Raw genomic sequence first — 18,863 nt, 5'->3', positions numbered from 1 at the left:
TACTGTTTTGGCTGCCGGTGGGTGGTGAGGACAAGGAAGACGACAGTGAGACCGTCGAGGGCGAACCAGGGGCAAGGGGGTCTAATTTGGAGGTGGCGAGGTTTAGGGTTTAGGAGAGGCCTTGGGAGAGTTGAACGCCGTGGACGACAGGAAGGGGGTGGTAGCGAACAAAGGAGGGATGGGGAGGCCGGTGGCACCAAGGAGGAGGAGCTCGCGCCTCCCCTGCCACCGCGCGAAGAAGGAGGCCGCACCTTCGCTACCATCACGCGAACGAAGTCGCGCTTCCACTGCCACCCGCGCGAAGGAGCACGCGCCTCCGTGCAAATGAAATCGCGTTTCTGCTGCCACCGCGCGAAGGAGGCCGCGCCTCCGCTGCCACTGCGCAAAAGAGCCCACACCTCCGCTACCACCGAGCGAATGAAGTCGCGCCTTCACTGCCACCACTATAGAAGTAGACGACATCTCCGCTGCCACCGTGCCTCCGCTGCCACCGCACCTCCATTGTACTTCTGCATATAATATAAAGACTATTTTACAATTTTAAACAAGTTAGAAAACCTGTTATTGCAGGTTATTTTATTGCCTTATGAATGAGACATTGATTGAACTGCTTCGTGTTAAAACGGTTCATGAAAAGAAAATTGTGTATTGTAAAGAAGTAACTTTGGGTGAATGGAATCCTAAGTTAACATTAGAATAGTAGATGAATATTAATTTTTTTCATTTCACCTAATTTTTGGAAACTTAAGTGTGTGGCTGCCCAGATTGTTAGGTAACTTCCCGGCAAAGTTACCACTGCCGAGAAATTTAAGGTTTTGTGCCTCTGCCTGTTTTCAACTTTCAAGTCCACTCCACTCCCTAATCTGCGTCACCGTATTCCAAGTTTTCAGAACAAATTTCGTAGTCGGCAGCGTACAAGGTAAGAAAACCTACCATGTATTATATTATATTATAACAATCATTTTCAATCATGACAAACGTCTCTCCTTTCTAAGAAAACTTAATTAAACAGGAAAAAAAAAAACCTTTCGAGACCATCAAACTGGTACTTCAGCCAACATTTTTGTTTAATGAGACCCATTTATTGTCAAGAATGAATTTTTTTTTAATGAGTTTTACTTAGTTGTCGGTTCAATTTTAATAAATAAATTTTTTAGTTAAATTAGATATTATTGAATTTTACATATCATTAAATAAATTATAATATTTGGTATGAAGATTTTAATATATTATTAATTTTGATAATCGTATGATTCCATACTTATCATTTATTTATTTACATAATTACATGTTTTAAGAGAATTAGCTCAAGACTTCAATTAAATCTTCTTTTTAAAAAAATAAAAACTATTCTTTTTATCATTTCTTATTTTATAAATACAAGAACAATTTTCTAATTAAATTTATATTTTTTTCCCAAATCAAACCAACTCACTCATTTTAAAAAAGGAAACAATTTAAACTCTAATTATTAAAAGTGAGTTTTATTATTATAATACTTGATTTGAATAAGAGTGTACCTTGTAACGGTGAAAAATATTTGTGATCTCCTTTATAAAGGAAATAAATCACAAGTATTGATCTTACTTCTCACTCCATATATACCTTTTATCCTATAAATAGGCTCATAACCCCTTCTCTTTCCTTCCCGACCAAAACGTCTAGCCTCTATTTTCTCTCTGTAATTTCCTTCTTCAGTCTTCAGCATCACATGTGTGCATGTACCTTCTTCTTCTTCTTCTTTGCAGGGCTTGGCTAATGGAATATAGTTGCAGAGAGTATGCAGAATCTGTAAAGCTCAGGAGGGATAGCACCTTATACTGATCGTGCTCATATATACTTGGCGCTATCTATCCTGAGCTTCATGGCTTCTTCATACTGTTATAACATCACACCTTCATGCATCTCTCACTTCCTTTCGATGTAGAATATTATTTTAATACTCTCCATGAAGCAGAAACCAAGATCTTGATGGTAATCAGGATTCAGGTGTCATACTCAGTTCAACTTCATCAGCAAGCTAAATTAAACATGTTTTAAGTTATAATATTTTGGTTACTACTTATTTACTTAATTACTAGTTAATTTTGGAATTTCTTTGCCCTCTATCTCAGGCTATATTGGCGATTGTTGTTTTGGTTGATTTATGTCAAATCAAGCAAAGTGCGCCAAATGAATGGTTTGTACTTCTCAGATTTTTGTTTTTCTCTTTATTTCTTTTCCTGTTATTTGTTTTAACTAATTGCTATTAAGTTGTGTTTCTTCTCACTCACTTATTATTTAGTTTTATGCTTGTTCTCATTCCTCATAGTTGGATCCGTAGAAGGGTTGATATGGCTGAATGGCTGATCCTTTTCTCACCGTCAATGCTATAAGCACGCGGGGTCACGGAAATTAAAGAATATGCAGAGAAAATTTTCATAGCATATCCGAGATTCTTGTTCATGGTACGGCATCCAAGAATTAGGGGTTACAGATTTCTGTATTAGTATGTAATTGTTCAATTTTAATTTTCATTTACGATCGAGTCTTTATCTCTATTTTTTCATGATAATTTTTTTTTTACCATGAGAATCAAACTCAGTAACAAGGAGTTTACATATTCATATACCTTGTTCAATCAAGAAGTAGATTTATTGATTTTTTTCATGGTATAAAATAGTCTTTTGTAATAATTATAAATACAAACACACATTTGGAAGAGTGAGATTCTCATTTTTTTCTACTACTTTAATTACACACTTTTTAATATTTTCTCTTTTTTTAAATGTATATTTCATATATTATTCTCAAAATTTAAAAATTCATCTATCAACTATATTATGTTACCCTCTTTTTATATTTTTTTGTATATTGATTTTTTAAATTCATTTATATTGTTGACCATAAATCTAAAATATAATTTATATAATTAAAAATACTTATAAATTATGAATTTTAGTTATATAAAAACAAACATATTTATCTATAAAATACTGATATATAAGTATGCTTGTTTATTTTACGTATGTTAGTAAGTTATAGTTTTATTTTTAAAAACATTTATAATTAAGAAGTAAAACTTGCTATATAAAATACTTTTTCAAACGGTGCTAATGTTCTTTTTAACTTGAGTAAAAGCAATATTTTGATAAATTACAACTTATTATTTATTAAAATAATTCACAAAAATGTAGGTAATATATTGTAACAAAAAAGTAAGAATATATCAATTATCTTTCTCTCTCTTTATTTATCTATCTATATATATATATATATATATATATATTATTTTTTTTATTGCATCATTTATGATTAACTTGTCTTAGATTTTCTGTCTCTAGAATCAATAGAGCCTAGTTCTAAGTAATAAAATTAATTCCTTTCTTTATGTATTGACCAAGAAGCTGCACAATTTCATGAGAAAATATAATATTTAATAACCGAGCCTAACTCATTAGTTGATTTTAAACCCATTTTTAATTTTTAATTATATTTGTACACCTATTCTTTCAAGCAGATTCACTTATTAATTTTTTAGCCTCTGTTGTATACAAAAAGATAGCTACTACAAAGTTCGTGAAGGATATTTTGAAAGTTGAAAGCAGTTATTATTGCAGCTAAAACTTTGACCTATATTCAGAGATGAGGTGTTAAGTGCTGCTGATATGAAGTTTTGAGGGCATCAATCTTTCTCCATCTGAGGACTGATCTGGTAAAAGCAAAACCCTAGTCTTTCAATTGCAGTCTTTGAGCCAGAAACCTATATATTTGAGTTTAATTATGGGAGCTAATGAGCTATATAGCTAGGGTTTCCATAGTCTTTGACTGCAACTTTTGCTGGCCTTTTCATCTATTTAAAATGGTGTGTTAATTGTATGTTGTGGATGTTACTAGCTTTCTAACTTGATTAATTCAGGTCACAGGTCTCGTCGCTTTCTTCTCCATCGCTATAATTAACATCTTTCATAATCCCCATCATTAAATTCCCATTAAAACCAAAGTTAATGTAAAAGAACAAACAGTTAACCCAACCCTGACCCCTCTTTCTTTTCACTCAACTTTTTCTGTTGCTTTTTTTATTTCTTCTAATTTTTTAATCAAGATCATCTCTTGCCTTAATTTCGTATCATGGGAATGTATGGGAAAACTAAAGATAAATATTATTTTCTTAGGATAATCTCTATACATATAGTTTGTACAAATTAGCCTTTAATATTAATTATTAGCTAGAAAATACCTTAGATATATACATATATAAAAGTTGTGATCACCTCATGCCATATTAAATAATTTGATTTATTGCAGAAGACTTTATATGCTCTATCCGTTAAAATTAGGCAGTCTCCCAATTCTTTAATTCCCTTTTCTTAAACCCTTTACTTATCTATTTCCTATACATTCAATGATATTATCTGGTTAGCCATTATGTGTGGTTGGGATGCAAATTCAGGACTTCTTTTAAAGATTTATAAGTTTGAATCTACTTTAGGGTACATGAGGTGTCCCGTTGTACGGGGACAAAGAAACAAAGTTTCTAGCAATAGATCTCCAAGCTTATTGTTATTATAGCATATCTACTATAGAATATAAATAGATTTACATATATCTTCAGTGCACTAGTTGGTAATGTGGTTAAACAGGAAACTCCACCTACAGGTACGATTCACTGATTCAGTCTTCGAGATTTTTTCTTTTTAAATGACGTTTCCAGTTGTTAATTTCGTGACCACTTTGTTCGCAAATTTACGCCATTCTAGAAATGCTACTGTACCTTGAACTAAAGCTTAATGACAGTGATGAATATAAAATGAAAGGACATGGTTGTATAATTATGTGTGAATCCTCTTGTTTTTGGAAAAAGGGTAGCGGCAATGAATTGAACGATATTCGTATCTTGCAAGTGTAAGAGGATGTGTAATAAGGATTTTTTATAAGTAATTTTTTGTGTCACATCATTGTCATAATTTTAGTTTATTTTATGAGATATTTAAATTTTAACAGAATTATTATAAATAATTATGCTAAAATTTAAACAATTTATAAAATAGATAAAAATTGATATGTCTGTCATATGACAGAGGGATTTATTCTACCAACAGCCAGCAGGAATTAATTTGCCAAATGCGGTGTCAGTGGGAGTGGCAGACCAAAATGATTATAATGGTAAGAGACTAAGAGTGATAATAATGGACTTTACCAAAAAAAGAGTGATAATAATGATTTCCAAAATATTTTTCTAACACCATTTTTAATCTACAATCTTTAAATGTTTTGGTGTCTAGAAAGTCACTTATGCTTTGAAGTGTGAAAATTAGGGATGGCAAGTGACTTGGGTAGTTACGGGTTTTATTATTATTATTATTATTTTACTTTATATTTATCTTTATTTTTATATTATGAGATTGAGTTTCATTCTCTTTTTTTTTTTTTTTCAAAATCGGATATATTTATATTTGTCTCATAATTATTAAAAAAATTAATTATTTTTTTAAAATTTTATTTTAGAAATTAATATATTAATAATTATAAAATTATGTTAACTAAATTTAATTTAATATTAATTTAAAATAGAATAAAAATGACATAAATGTTAAGTAAATTATTTTTTAAAAATAAGTTTCTAAAAATTTAAACTGATACAAATACAGAATGAATATATGTATATTCATTCATGCCTCCATACTTGATTTAATAAATCAGGTATTATCCATAACTATACTTGTATCTAATTAAATTAAGTATTTCTCGTTAAAATTAGAGCAAATTCAAGTATTACTTATAAATATAAATTTATTTATTATTTTTAATAAAAATTTAGAAAAATTTGATGACTCAAAATATTTTTTCATATACACGATTACAAAGGTCAAATTCATTAATTAAGGGACATAATTATTTAGCCAAATGAGTACAAATCTTATTACATCGTATTAATTTAGTATATGTTGTTTGAAAAATGTTAAATGACCTCACAAAGATAACAAAGACCGAGTGACTTTTGTAATAAATACAAAGGTGAGTGTAAAAAACAGTGAGAATATTCTAAATCTTTTTACAAAAGTTTTCCGAGTAATTTTCTTAATTATTAGACAAAGATAGGATTAAATGTTTTTATTTTTAATTTTGAAGACATTAAATATATTTATCTTTTCAATTAATAGTTTTTTTATAAACAACCATCCTACATACTCATTGAAGAAAATATTATAAAATAAATTAAATACACTTAATAGAAGAAGAACTTAATATTTAGATCATGCTTAGCTGTGAGGATATAATAGGATACATCAAATCATGAAACATGATAGAATAAAACACTACAACTAAATTATCATATAGTGACACACACCCTATAGTGACACTATACATAATATTACTAAAAAATATTTTTACCTACATAATAATTATAATATATGTTGGTATATTATTAAAAAGTGTGGGTATAGATTATAGTGACACACAAAATATGTTGTTAAATCTCATTAAAAATTAACACTAAAATTGTGTGTAATTATATGTCAAATAGACATATACTTACATATATTGTACCTATAGTGACATTTTTTGTATGTCACTATATGTAACATTTATTGTAGTGAAAATAAAATTAATTTTAATTATGATTAATGTTTGCTAATCGAATAGGCAAACAACAGTATTATTTCATCATTTTCTATATTTGATACAAATAAATAGTTATAATTGATGGTAACAATAACAATAATAATAATGGTGATGACTATGATGATAATAATGATAACGATAATAATAATAATAATAATGATAATATCAATAATGATTACATAAAGTGATATATTGATGACAGTGGTGGAAATGATAGTAATGACAACAGTGGGTAAGGGTGATGGTAACATTAGTAGTTAAGATGATAATACTAGTGTGATAATGGTGATGACAATTTTGACAATTGGGTTTAAGGGTGGTGAGAAAGAGAGGGAGAGAGGGTGACAATCTTATCTTATTACTTTCTAATTCAATTCCGCTCTCATGATAAGAAATAAATTGCACTAGCAAAATATGATAGGCAATTTAGAATAAACAAATCATATCTATTATTAGTGTACCAAATAACTGAGATCAATGGGATAAGTTAGATTTTCATTTTGTCTTATCATTAGAGATGTCAAATAGGTTGGGTTAACCTTACTCAACCTAACCTATACGGATCAAATATTATTTTAGACTAGGTTAACCTAATTTATATTTTTTCAGGCTGTCATTTTTTTGGTCCAACCTAACCCATAGTGGACCTTTATTGGGTCAAATTAACCTAATTCAAAAAATACTTTTAAAAAATTAAGTCTATTTTTACAATAAAAAAATTAAAATTATAATATTAATAATTGATATTATATAGTAGTTATAAAGATGAGAAAGTTTGTTAGTCATAGTCATATAGTCTTACATAGTTACAAATGTTCATATATCAAAAGTCAAATATATTCTATTTGAAATAATAGTTAACATATTTTTTAGCTTTTCATGTTTAGTTAAAAACACTTTATTGTGATCAACCATGAAAGTGTTACTACAATTAGGTTTAAAATTAGGATTAAACATTTTATTTATTGTCGAAACTCCCTCAAAATCAACGTAACTATATGGAAGATCATGCTTGATAATACACTTAACAAATGGATCTCTGTAAGTCTTAAAATCAAATCTTTACTACTTTTATAAACTAACTATGTTATCCAATATGACCCCAACATTTTGGTTCATACGAAATCTAATACATTTAATAATATGACGTCTTAAATGATTAATATTTAAAATAAGAGCAAACAAATTCTCATTAGTTAATACCAACTATATGTTTATAATTAAAACTTTGTAAGTGAACACAATTATTACTGTTATTATATTTTTATTATATTATTTTACAATATATTACAAGATTTATAGATTAACAATGATAATAATTTAAATTATTTTTCTTATTAATTTGATGAGTCAGTCTAACCTAAATCTATTTGACCGGTTAAACTTAACGACTGAACCAAAATAGTCTGATTCTATTTAGACTATTTTTTTTTATAAAAAAATATAATCTCTAATCTTATTTACGGATTAATCAGATTAGAACCAAATTTACAATTCTATTTATCATATCTTTACTACCAAATAGAACTTTAATATTTACCTTAGTTATTTGGAGGATTTATATGAATGACAAGATGGTGTAAAACACATGAAAATACTAGATGGTGATTGAATTATTTTTAAAACATTTAATTACAATCTAGTTTAACGAACACTTTTATAGGATAATTAATATTTTGTTGAAATATGAATGTTGAATTTAATTACATTTAATTTCAAACACATAAATGTCGAATTCAATTAAATTACAATATAGTACAAGACTATGTTAAACAAACACTTTTAACATAATCCAGTTAACGAACATTTAATATCTTGAATTTTTTTTATATGATTTATAATTTTAAAACTCAATAATCCTTATTCAAGATAACGAGAAGGAAAAAAAAAAAAAAAAGAGACAAAATTTCATATAGTTTTTGTTATCTGAACCTTGAGATTCTTACTTCTTAATATATATTACCAAGTTTTGCTATAGTTAATTACAAGTTATAAATATTGTTTCAACGCTACTTGGAAGATATTTCCCACCGTTTCAAATACATATTTCTGGAACCTTGGGACTATTCGAAAAATATGTTTGTGGTAAGATACATAATTTATAATTATATAAGGTTATTTGGGAATATGAAACTTACAAATTAAATTTTGGGGAGGGGGTTTCTTATAAAAAAGAAGGGTCACTCTTGTTGCAGGGAGCGAATGCAGAATAAACGAACACAAAGCAGATTTGTTGAAATGCAGTGGTAATGGGCCTCGTGCAAAACAGTTTGTTGGGTATAATTTTAACTTCAGAGATCCATTACTGTAACAAAAAGGTTCCTTATATACACCTCCTTTTTTTTCTATAAGTACACCTTTATTTTAAAAAAAATTAATTAAAATTTTAAATTATTCTTATTTTTTTTAATTTTTAATTTTTTAATTTTACATCCATAATATTTAATTTAGTAAAAAAAATTTCATATATTTTCCCTCCTTTTTTCAATTTTTACATGCACTCCCTTACCTTTCCTTCACCCTACCTATTTTGGTAGCATGTGAAAATTAAAAAAAAAAGTGTGTGAAAAAAAAGAAAAAATGTAGTAAATTGAAAGTTAAAGATGTAAAATTATAAAATTTATAAAAAAAAATAATATTTTATAATTTAAAAAAAAGTATAAAGGAGGTGTACTTATAAAAAAAAGGAGGTGTATATATCATGAGCTTAACAAAAATTGTATAACGGGCTCTATTGGGCCTTACTCCTTTTCACCTTTAGCTTTCCTTTTGGTTTTTTTAATCCTGCAACATGTCTCTGAAATTTTAAAGAATTTTTAACCAGGTTCCTAGATTAAATATTTTTAATAATTGAATCCTTAATTTTAACAATTTTTATAATTGAGACTTTAAAGTTAGTAAATCGTTATAAATTATTATTTATGTGACGATTTCAAGCCGTTTTGAACTTATTCTATGGACTCGAATATAAAGATTGTAGAAAATAAAAAATCTAATTAAAAATTCCATGGACTAGTGATATATTAACTTTTTTATTTTATTTTATATATATATATAGTTGCGCACAGTAACTTTATTTTCTTCAATTACACATAACCGTTTCAATAACTTGTTCGCTGCAGCTTACTTTTCTGAATTGTCTGTAGTTGTATTTCAGGCAATATTAATATTAATATTAGCATTTTCATTTGATTCGACCAAAACCGGAAGGATTTTAGTTATTAGAAACATTCAGACTAGGGGTGTTCAAATTGCTAAACTAAACTAAACCAGAAGAAAACTAAACTAAACTATAAGAAATAGTTCATTAAATTAAATTGAACTAAAATAAATATTGACTACACTAAACTAAACTATTATCTAAATTAGTGTACTATAGTTCTAAAAATTTAAACTAAACTATAATATCAATTAAATTAAATTATTATTAATTATAAATTAAATTTATTAATTATAAACTAAATTAAACTACATTAAAAAAATAAATTTAAAATCAATATTTTTAAATTGAGTTACTAAATCATTGATATTAATTATAAATTAAATTTAAAATAATTTGAAATACAAAACAAATATTACATTGACATCAATCCCTTAGCTTTAATGCTGATATGTAATTTATTATTTTCTTTTGGAAAATAATAAAGGTATGTTGTCAGTAATGAGATAGAAATAAAATCAATTGGTAATATTTGCATCCTGTGGGTGTGAGAGCACTGTTACCTAAAAAATCTCCTACTCCTTCATATTAACTGGCTACCATGGCATTTGGTTTCCGTGAATGTGCTTCAGTCCGAACAGAACACCTTACGTTTCCGCGAGTCCGTACGACGAATGTGGTAGTCTCCGTGAATCAGTGCTTGTATTTGATTTTAGTGAACTGAACTATTAATTTTAATAGTTTAACTTTATAAACTACACTAAAAGTAATAGTTTGGTTTAAACTATTAAAAAATAATTTAGTTTATTTTAATTTAGTTTAGTTTAGTTATTTAAAAAGTTTAGTTTTAAATAGTTTTGTGAACACCCCTAATTCAGACGGTGTTCGTATATTCGAATAATCCATAAAATTGATAATATGAATCAAAGCAATTAAATTAGTTCAGTTTATTTTTATTCGATCAAATTAGATTTAAATTAATTAAATTTAACTTTAATTGATTCAAATTACAAATTTATATTTGACAAATTTGATGATATGAGAAATTGAACAATTAAAACTATTATTATTATTTTATTATTATTATTATAATTATTATGTTAATGTTATTTTATAATATTATAATTTTATTAGTAATACATAAGAATGTGTGAATTCTATTTAAATAATAATTATAATTTAGTTATGTTTTTAATAGATTATGTTGGACTACTTTAATTTTATATTTCTTTAGTTATTTTTTATTTATGTTTGAATGTGTACTAGGAGGTATGAAACAACCACGTGTCACGACACGTGGCACATTACGTCTTGGCTATATCGACAGTCGACATGATTAAGATAGTAATTAACGTCTAGTGACATTGTCTCGGTCGAAAACCACGTGTCACGACACGCGGTGCGCCATGTCTCGGCCATTTTGACAGTCGACATGGTCGAGATAATATTTATCATCTAGTGACATTGCGTCGGTCGCGCCGGTTGCCGATACAGCCGAAACTACAAGGACTCTTGTGCCCAGGGTCCCGCGGACTCGGCCATGTCGGGCATCGAGACAATCGAGCCAAATGCTGGTCTCAATATATGCGATAGCGTCGGTCCGACTGGTAGCCAAGACCTAAAGGCATAACCTTATCCGAGGCGTCTATACATAGACCCATCAGACATCTTACTCCTCGGCTCGACCTACGATCAAAAGAACTAATACCATAATTGGTATAATAATCATGATTAACAAGGACAAATACGGGGTCAAGGAAATAATTGGTCATTAGACACCATATTACCTAATTTGGTAAATCACAGAAGAGACTCGCCATACGCAAGGCCCATTATAACTAGTATAAATAATCACACAAAACTAGGTATGGTTATTGTTTATTTATTGTTATCGATATTCGTACTTGTCCTGACTTGAACATTGAAGTGCCTTTTGCAAGTACCTCCCCCCTTTGACACATTTACCCGGAGCTCTCGTTCAGCCTTCAGATAACCAGAAGATTACAAGTGTGCCCTTAAACAGATACTTAATGTTATTTAGACTCTTTTAATAATATGTTTTTACATGAATTTTCTAAAAAAATAATATACATTTTATGTTAAACAAAATATCTGTTTATTTTCAAGAAAATAAAATAATTCAAAGTAATGATTAATTTAGTTTGGTGTGGATCGTAATTTTTTTTTATAAACAAAATGAATTGGTTCTAAATTTAGATTATTCCAAATATGATTCAAGTAGATCCATTAACACCTCGAGTTCAAAAATTCGTTCATCAGGAGACTTCATGTCTTGAAATGTGGAAATGCTTATGACTGAACTTATATAAGAAAAAAGAGTAACTCACAAATAATGATAAGCGATCACACGTTATGCTTATATTTGTTGTAGAAGAGATAATACTTGCACCCTATCAAAGAAGAAAAAAAAACACTAACATAACTGCTCAATTGAGCATCGCCCAATTATGGACCTTGAAACAACACAAAACAAGTACCGTCTAGTTGGCAAGTATTTAAAAACGTTGTAGAACAGCAAGCCAATAATTGAGAACATAAAATTTATGACTAATGATGCTTTCTTGATCTTAACATTGTGGCAGATCTGGTGGTGGTGGTATCACCGACTGTGCTGGACCAACTCCATTTTCTACCAAAAGGGCCGTTGCCAGACCCCAATTCAGATGCGAGTCTATGTGACAATGCAAGAACCAAATCCCTGATTTGCAATAGGGGAAAAAAGAATCACATAATTGGTTAGTATGCTTGGTAAGCCTAATAATACAAACTGTTAGAGATATGGTTTTTTTTAGAGAAATTTCTTTGCAGGCATTTATAGAAAAATAAATATTTCTAGAAAAATTAGTATGAAATTCTTACAAATTAATTTATGCATGAGTTAATTGTAGTTTTTGTAGTTTATAGATAAGCTTATTTATTGAGAAATTTATCCGAAGGTGACAAAGAACATCTGCATGAGTAAATATGCTATTTCTACCTGGATTATCAGCCACGAAACGAATGGCCACCCATCCTCCTGGTGGTGTTCCAATGGTGTTCCTCACAGGTGGGTCAACAAGGTTAAACCTTGCAGGATCTGTTGCTGGGTTGAAATTACCAAAGCCAGAACCAACTATAAAGAAGTGGAAACCATGAACATGCATAGGGTGGTCCTCAGTTGTTACTATGCTTGTATCCTGTAGAACAATTTGCACATTGGAGCCATACTTCAACTTGAAGAGCTTGGTTCCTCTTGCAGGTGTCCACAGTCCCCGGGGCACATTCCCAGTGTAATTGAATTGTACAGGAGGAACTGGAGGAAAGTCTGTGGTGAAGACACCAGGAATACCTTGATAATAGGCTTGCATTAAGGAAGTGGTTGTTGGGAGCACAAAGGAGTGATTGTTTATACTAGCTGTGAAACGTGTTCCATTTGGTCCTTGACACCTTGGACTATTAGGGTTTGTGCAGTTGATTAACCCTAGCCCTACAATGAAATTAAGGCTCACATCAACTTTTGTGAAGACATTGATCTTGGAAAGGCCTCTGATCCCAGCTGTGTATGCTGTTGCAGTGGCTGTGTCATTGAAAGCTGGTAAAACTGGCAGTATTGGTCTTGAGACTTGTCCATTTTTGTTGCTGCAGCTTGCAGATTTGTATTCAAGGATTGCAGTGGTGGTGGTGTTGTCAAATGCAGCATTCATGGCTGTTTGATAAGCACGCGCCGCCATGTAGTATCGGCCTGGGGCCTGATCAGCAGTGACCAGGACATTGATTGTTTGTCCAGGACCTATCATGAGGACATTGGTGGTGAAAGGCTTGGTGTATGCAGCATCAGTAGCAACAACAGTCATCCTGTGGTTGGCAATTGCAAAGAAGAGTTCTTGATTGAGTGCACTGTTGATGATTCTCAGGAGAATTGTCTCACCAGCATCTATTGGAACTCTTACAGTTTCTGCATTGTATATTTGTTGTGTCACTTTAGCAATGTCTATGTAACAACAGAATGCAAAATCTACATGGAAGCTAAGCTATGGCTCTATTATGATTCCAAACCTTGACTTGAACATCTGTAGAGGTCTCCAGGTTGACCATTGATTGTGTATGCAACAGATACATTTGGTGGTGCTCCAGTGAATTGTGTCTGTCTTAAGAGAACCATTGGATCCCTATCAAACCATTCCCCTGTGAATCATCATAATACAATCTGTTATGACTTAAGAACAATGAAGTGCTCAGCATTTTGAGAAGAATAAGTTATGGTTTTAGAGATGTACCAAGAAGGAGAGGATATTCTCTCTTAGGCATGGAGAAGGGATAAGGAGAACCCAATTTTGGATAAATGATGAGAGCTCCATAGACAGTGGCTCTTAGGAAGCCAGTGTGAGCATGCCACCAAAGTGTACCCTCTTGGTTTTGGATTGTAAAGCGGTATGTGTAACTACCCCCTGGCTGAATGGGACATTGAGTCACGTAACTAGGCCCATCTGCCCATGGATTTCTCAACATCCTTAACCCATGCCTGATTCACAGGACACAAAAGCTTTTAATTTTTAAGTATGAATCACTAGCATAGTAGTCTATTAAAAGTTAACTTTAACATCTATAAGGAAACTGTTCTGATTGAAAGATAAAATGTCTTGAAATGAAATTTATGTGAGGATAAATGATGATGCTATTTACCAGTGGATGGAGATGTTATATGGTCCAGCATTTACCACTTTGATTGCAAGAGAATCTCCATTTCTCGCTTCCACTGTTGGGCCAGGAAACTGCCCATTTACAGTGAGTATGTTTTGGGTTCTGCACAGCCTCTTCACTGGCGTGGTTTGAATCTATTTCAATCAAACATTGAAGTTATTATAATTAAGAATTGTTACAAGGCACGTAGCTTATTTAGATACAAACTTTAAAAAGATTTTTTAGAGCTTCTTTATCAAGAAAAGTTTTTTTGTTTATTAGAGAAACTTTGAAAAAAAATTTAAGTCTGTATCTAAATAGACTTATAATTGGAAACTGATAGCAAATAGTGTGATCACTACGTTAAATAAACACTTACAACAAACTCATGGTAGTGATTCTCTGCAGCTGAAGCAAGGGAAGCAATGATAGAGAGTAGGCCAAGTAAGAACCAAGAGCAGCATGACATGCCAGGGAGGTAGATACTCTTCATTGTTCTTAAAGAATTTGTCAAATGAAGTTACTTGAGTTATGTGGCATTTGGTCTAAGGTGTAGCTATTTATAGAATGATAAAGCGGGACATGCCTAGATTAAACCCATTTTCAACTTTGAAAGACAATTGTATTGGCCATTATTTAATTTGTTAACAGTATATTTAAATAATTTAATCATTTATGACTGTTAGTCTAACCACAGAGGATTTGGTGCACCCACTAGCGCAATCAACTAAGGAACAAATGTTAGATTCTGTGGTTTAGCTATATTGCAGGGCACAATGTGTACGAGAATTCATTTGAATTAACAAATCATCTTCAGAAAGTGCTTGTTAAGATAACCACTAATCATTGTCTAGCTCTTGCATACTAAACTTGTCTACGAATAATGAAACGATTGAAATTTATTCAGAAAGAAGGTAAAACTCAAGGGTGAAATATTTTCTTGTCTGAGAAGGTAAGAATGAGATCACAATCATGAATGTAACTATTTCTTTTTTGGCCCTTCAAAATCATTCTATCCTCGTTTAATTTGGAAGAAAGAAAATTTTAGTATGAAAGTAGTGAAAGAAATTATACATTAGTTTATCTTCATTTTCTTTCCCTTCATTTATATCACTTCCAAACAAGAGAGAATTTCACCCGTCCTAATTTCACGCTCTAATAACTTTTATGAAGGCATTTTTGTTTCATTAAAAAGATTCCGGTTAAAATACTAGTTTCTTTATGAAATTACTAATTAATTGATATTTTTCTTTCTTTTCTTTGATCACGATTTAATTCAAAAGGAGGGAGAGAAAAGAAAGATTTTAAGGGGAGGATAATGATTTTAATAAGGAGGAGACACATTATGTTTGATTCATAAGAATAATCTGATTAGTAAATTTACTACTAGATATACAAAATAGGCAAATGATATTAATTAAGAATAATTTATCTAATTAATGTAAAAGCTCCTCTCTCCTATGGATACGTTCAATTTTGGATGAGTCAAAATTCAGTAAGGAAAGAGTTTAATCCTGTCCCCCCTTTCATAATCTATAAATAATAAAGAGAGTAATTTCTGTGTTTCTTTTACCTAAAGAAAAAAGTTTTAGTTTTGGTGGAGAATAAAAAAGGAATACCGATAACCATGATTGTCTTGTGTTAACCTCTAATGTCATAGAAGCTGCAGCATCGTGTTTTTCAAAGAAAGGAGAATACATTAAAATCAGTGACATTTGAGAAATTCCAATTGGTAAATTGGTCCTTTTCATGCACTGTTAAAAAAGTTTGTTAAATTAGTACCCAAAATCAGATCGTCTGCTCAACAGTTCAAACGACAACATGGTCCACACGACCATGCATATTTTCTCTAACACATCAGTGTATATATTTCCTATGTTTATTTGTTATGTTCTAACACCGAAACACAGGAGTATCTTCTCAACCTTGAAACAACACATAACAAAAAAGAAATTAAATAATGGGCAGTTAAGGTCGGGTTGATTTTTGGTTTGGTTCGGTAGTGCAAAGAGTAGTAGTTCCGGGTTTAGTTGACTACTAAAGTTATTAGCTGAAACAGTGCTTTTCATTCCCCTACTTCCGCGTAATATGAAAGTGGCATTTGTTAGTTGTTATCCAAAATTAAAAAAGAAAAAACAAAGATAGAAAGTGGATGTAACATCTTCACTCATTCACAATATAAGTTAATCAGATGAACAGAACATGAAAGCAAGGGTCAAATGGCGGCAAAGATAGTAACTAAAGTAGCTACAAAAGGAAGCCATGAACTCAATTAATCTACTCGTAAAATATTTTGATAATGATACATATAAGTGTAGAAGTTAACATTGGTAGATATCAAATCATAGATTATCATAGAAAAAATTGTTGACTCTCATAATCACTTTAAGCTATATTTAGACTGGTACAATTTTTTCCCCCACTTTTCATCAATGAGACGAGTTTTTGTATAATCATCGATCCCGACACAAATTTATTTAATTAGCACAACACTTACACAAGCAGTTTAACATTGTTTCAAATGAAGCAGGTTTGATTCGTTTACTTTCGGTATTTCCTTTGCAAATGTTACATGCAATGTCGTTAGTATTGATTGGTGACCCTAATTTTCATGTATTAGGTAGGCTGCCACATGACTTTAGAACGATACCATCAATTATTAATTTGTTAAGTTCTAACCATGACCATTTTAGAATACCACATGTTTATAACAATCATGTAGAGCTATACATTAGATTGGTTTTCGTTGGTGGTTATGCATCAATATTCCGTGTCAAATTAAAGAGGCATAATATTGTCAAATTGACTTTCAAAAGCTCAATAGATAAGCTTTCTGCCGTCCTATATGATCCTCTATTTATATTCATGTTCTGTTGAATATAAGACATAAAGACCAATCACAAGATTGGATGCTGCAAACTTGGATGGCTTTTATTACAAAGGGTCAAGTTTAGCCGAAGTGGATAAATCAAACAACATTTGTCAAAATGAAACGAACCTGGATCCTTTGAAAAAGAAGTGGGAGGAGCAGTTTGTCATATAAAAGCTCACATTCGTTGAATAAAGTTTTTAATATTTTAACATAAAATAAAATGATTTTTAAATAATTTTAAACTACATAGTATCATGTTACAACCTGTACCCTCACAGGTCTATGATCGACTGATTATAATTCACAATCCATATGTTGACCAATTTATTAATAAGAGGTTATCGACTAAATTTTTGTATCAATTACAATGATTCAATTAAAATATCAAATAAATATATGACTATTATTTTGATAAGATAAATACACTCAAGAAATGAAACACTTAATGATGTGTATGTAAAAAAAAAAAAAACGTTAAGATCAAGATCAATTATTGATTAGTAGAGCAAAAAACACACAAGAAAAAAAAAAGAATAAAACTATTGAGTGTTACAATAATTGTAATGAGATCATTTTTCTGACCGAAACACAAGTTAAACTTTTATCACAAAATGCAAGCAATGGATTGCTAGCTAACACCATCTTGTGTGATAGGACTTAAAACTTCTATAAAAAGGCAAGTAATGGATTGCTATAACACCATTGTAATCATATGTCAACATTTTGACGTAATTTTGATTTATTATATATATATAAAATAAGGCCCTAATATGCCTACAGTTTTTTGTTAGAGAAATTATATATATATATATATATATATATATATATATATATATATATAAATTAAAAACTTTCTAAATGATATCATACATAGTACATTCTATAATTTTTAAAAAGATGTTGTGTATCGAGAGTTTTCAGACATTTTTACATTGATATGATATTATTTATTTTGACCTCAATCAAAATCTCATGAATTTAATTTGGTCATTACCAAAAAGCATAATACTAATAGAGACATTTTTATGCTTATAAGCCACTGTTGCTAACATGCTCTAACTTGCATTATTACTCTTTCGTTAGCTAAATTAGCACACCACCTAACCTCTATATTACTAAGAGTCTTTTAATCTTCATAAATAGATCCACCATCGCAAAAACCTTCAATATCAAGGATTCTATGTCCTGATTTACTACCAATTCCACTCCTAATTCTTGTATGAGAAGGTAAATTGACTTTGATACCGTTTGTTGTATATTCGGGGTTCACACATGTCTTCATAATGATATGATATTATCCAACTTAAATCTCATGAATTTGTTTTCTATCATTATCCAAAAGATCTTGTATCAATGTGGAACCATGTATATGAGGACAAGTGGTATCAAATGTGATGGTTCAATCAAATTGACTAGTTAAGATGAGTATTAAGAGTGAAATTGGTGATGCGATTAACCACATAATTCCTTGTACCAAAGATTTTCTTGATAGTAAGCTTGTATATGGAGATCAAAAGTCTCTATAGTAACATAGAGGTCAAACAA

General features: G+C 30.3%; 1 protein-coding gene and 2 long non-coding RNA genes across 3 annotated transcripts; 2 read left to right on the top strand and 1 right to left on the bottom strand.

Moving 5' to 3' along the window:
- The first annotated feature begins 1,220 nt into the window (after positions 1-1,220).
- On the top strand, positions 1,221-4,926 carry LOC114916456 (uncharacterized). The gene is made up of 3 exons (XR_003804886.2): positions 1,221-1,989; positions 2,115-2,179; positions 2,312-4,926. It is a non-coding gene; the product is annotated as an uncharacterized LOC114916456 (long non-coding RNA).
- A 7,191-nt stretch (positions 4,927-12,117) lies between these two features.
- Positions 12,118-14,960, bottom strand: LOC109807437 (laccase-3). The gene is made up of 6 exons (XM_020369954.3): positions 14,826-14,960; positions 14,450-14,601; positions 14,044-14,288; positions 13,823-13,951; positions 12,765-13,721; positions 12,118-12,485 (listed from the first exon to the last, which is right to left on the bottom strand). Exons 1-6 carry the CDS (start codon positions 14,937-14,939, stop codon positions 12,355-12,357), a joined length of 1,728 nt encoding a protein of 575 aa, XP_020225543.1. The 5' UTR covers positions 14,940-14,960; the 3' UTR covers positions 12,118-12,354.
- LOC114916952 (uncharacterized) lies at positions 12,381-15,282 on the top strand. Its single transcript, XR_003805620.2, has 2 exons — positions 12,381-12,522; positions 14,855-15,282. It is a non-coding gene; the product is annotated as an uncharacterized LOC114916952 (long non-coding RNA).
- The last annotated feature ends 3,581 nt before the right edge of the window (positions 15,283-18,863 follow it).

The sequence above is a fragment of the Cajanus cajan genome, chromosome 9 (assembly GCF_000230855.2).
Source record: "Cajanus cajan strain Asha chromosome 9, NIPB_CcT2T_4, whole genome shotgun sequence".
Classification (NCBI taxonomy): Eukaryota; Viridiplantae; Streptophyta; class Magnoliopsida; order Fabales; family Fabaceae; genus Cajanus; species Cajanus cajan.
This window is presented reverse-complemented; position numbering and strand designations above follow the sequence as displayed.

Bases quoted from the DNA above. Each gene is read 5' to 3' on its own strand.
- LOC109807437 (XM_020369954.3), bottom strand. From the start codon at position 14,939: ATGAAGAGTATCTACCTCCCTGGCATGTCATGCTGCTCTTGGTTCTTA. The intron at 14,289-14,449 runs GTAAATAGCATC...CCTGTGAATCAG, and splicing joins TATAACATCTCCATCCACTG to GCATGGGTTAAGGATGTTGA. The intron at 13,722-13,822 runs GTTTGGAATCAT...TATACAATGCAG, and splicing joins CTACAGATGTTCAAGTCAAG to AAACTGTAAGAGTTCCAATA.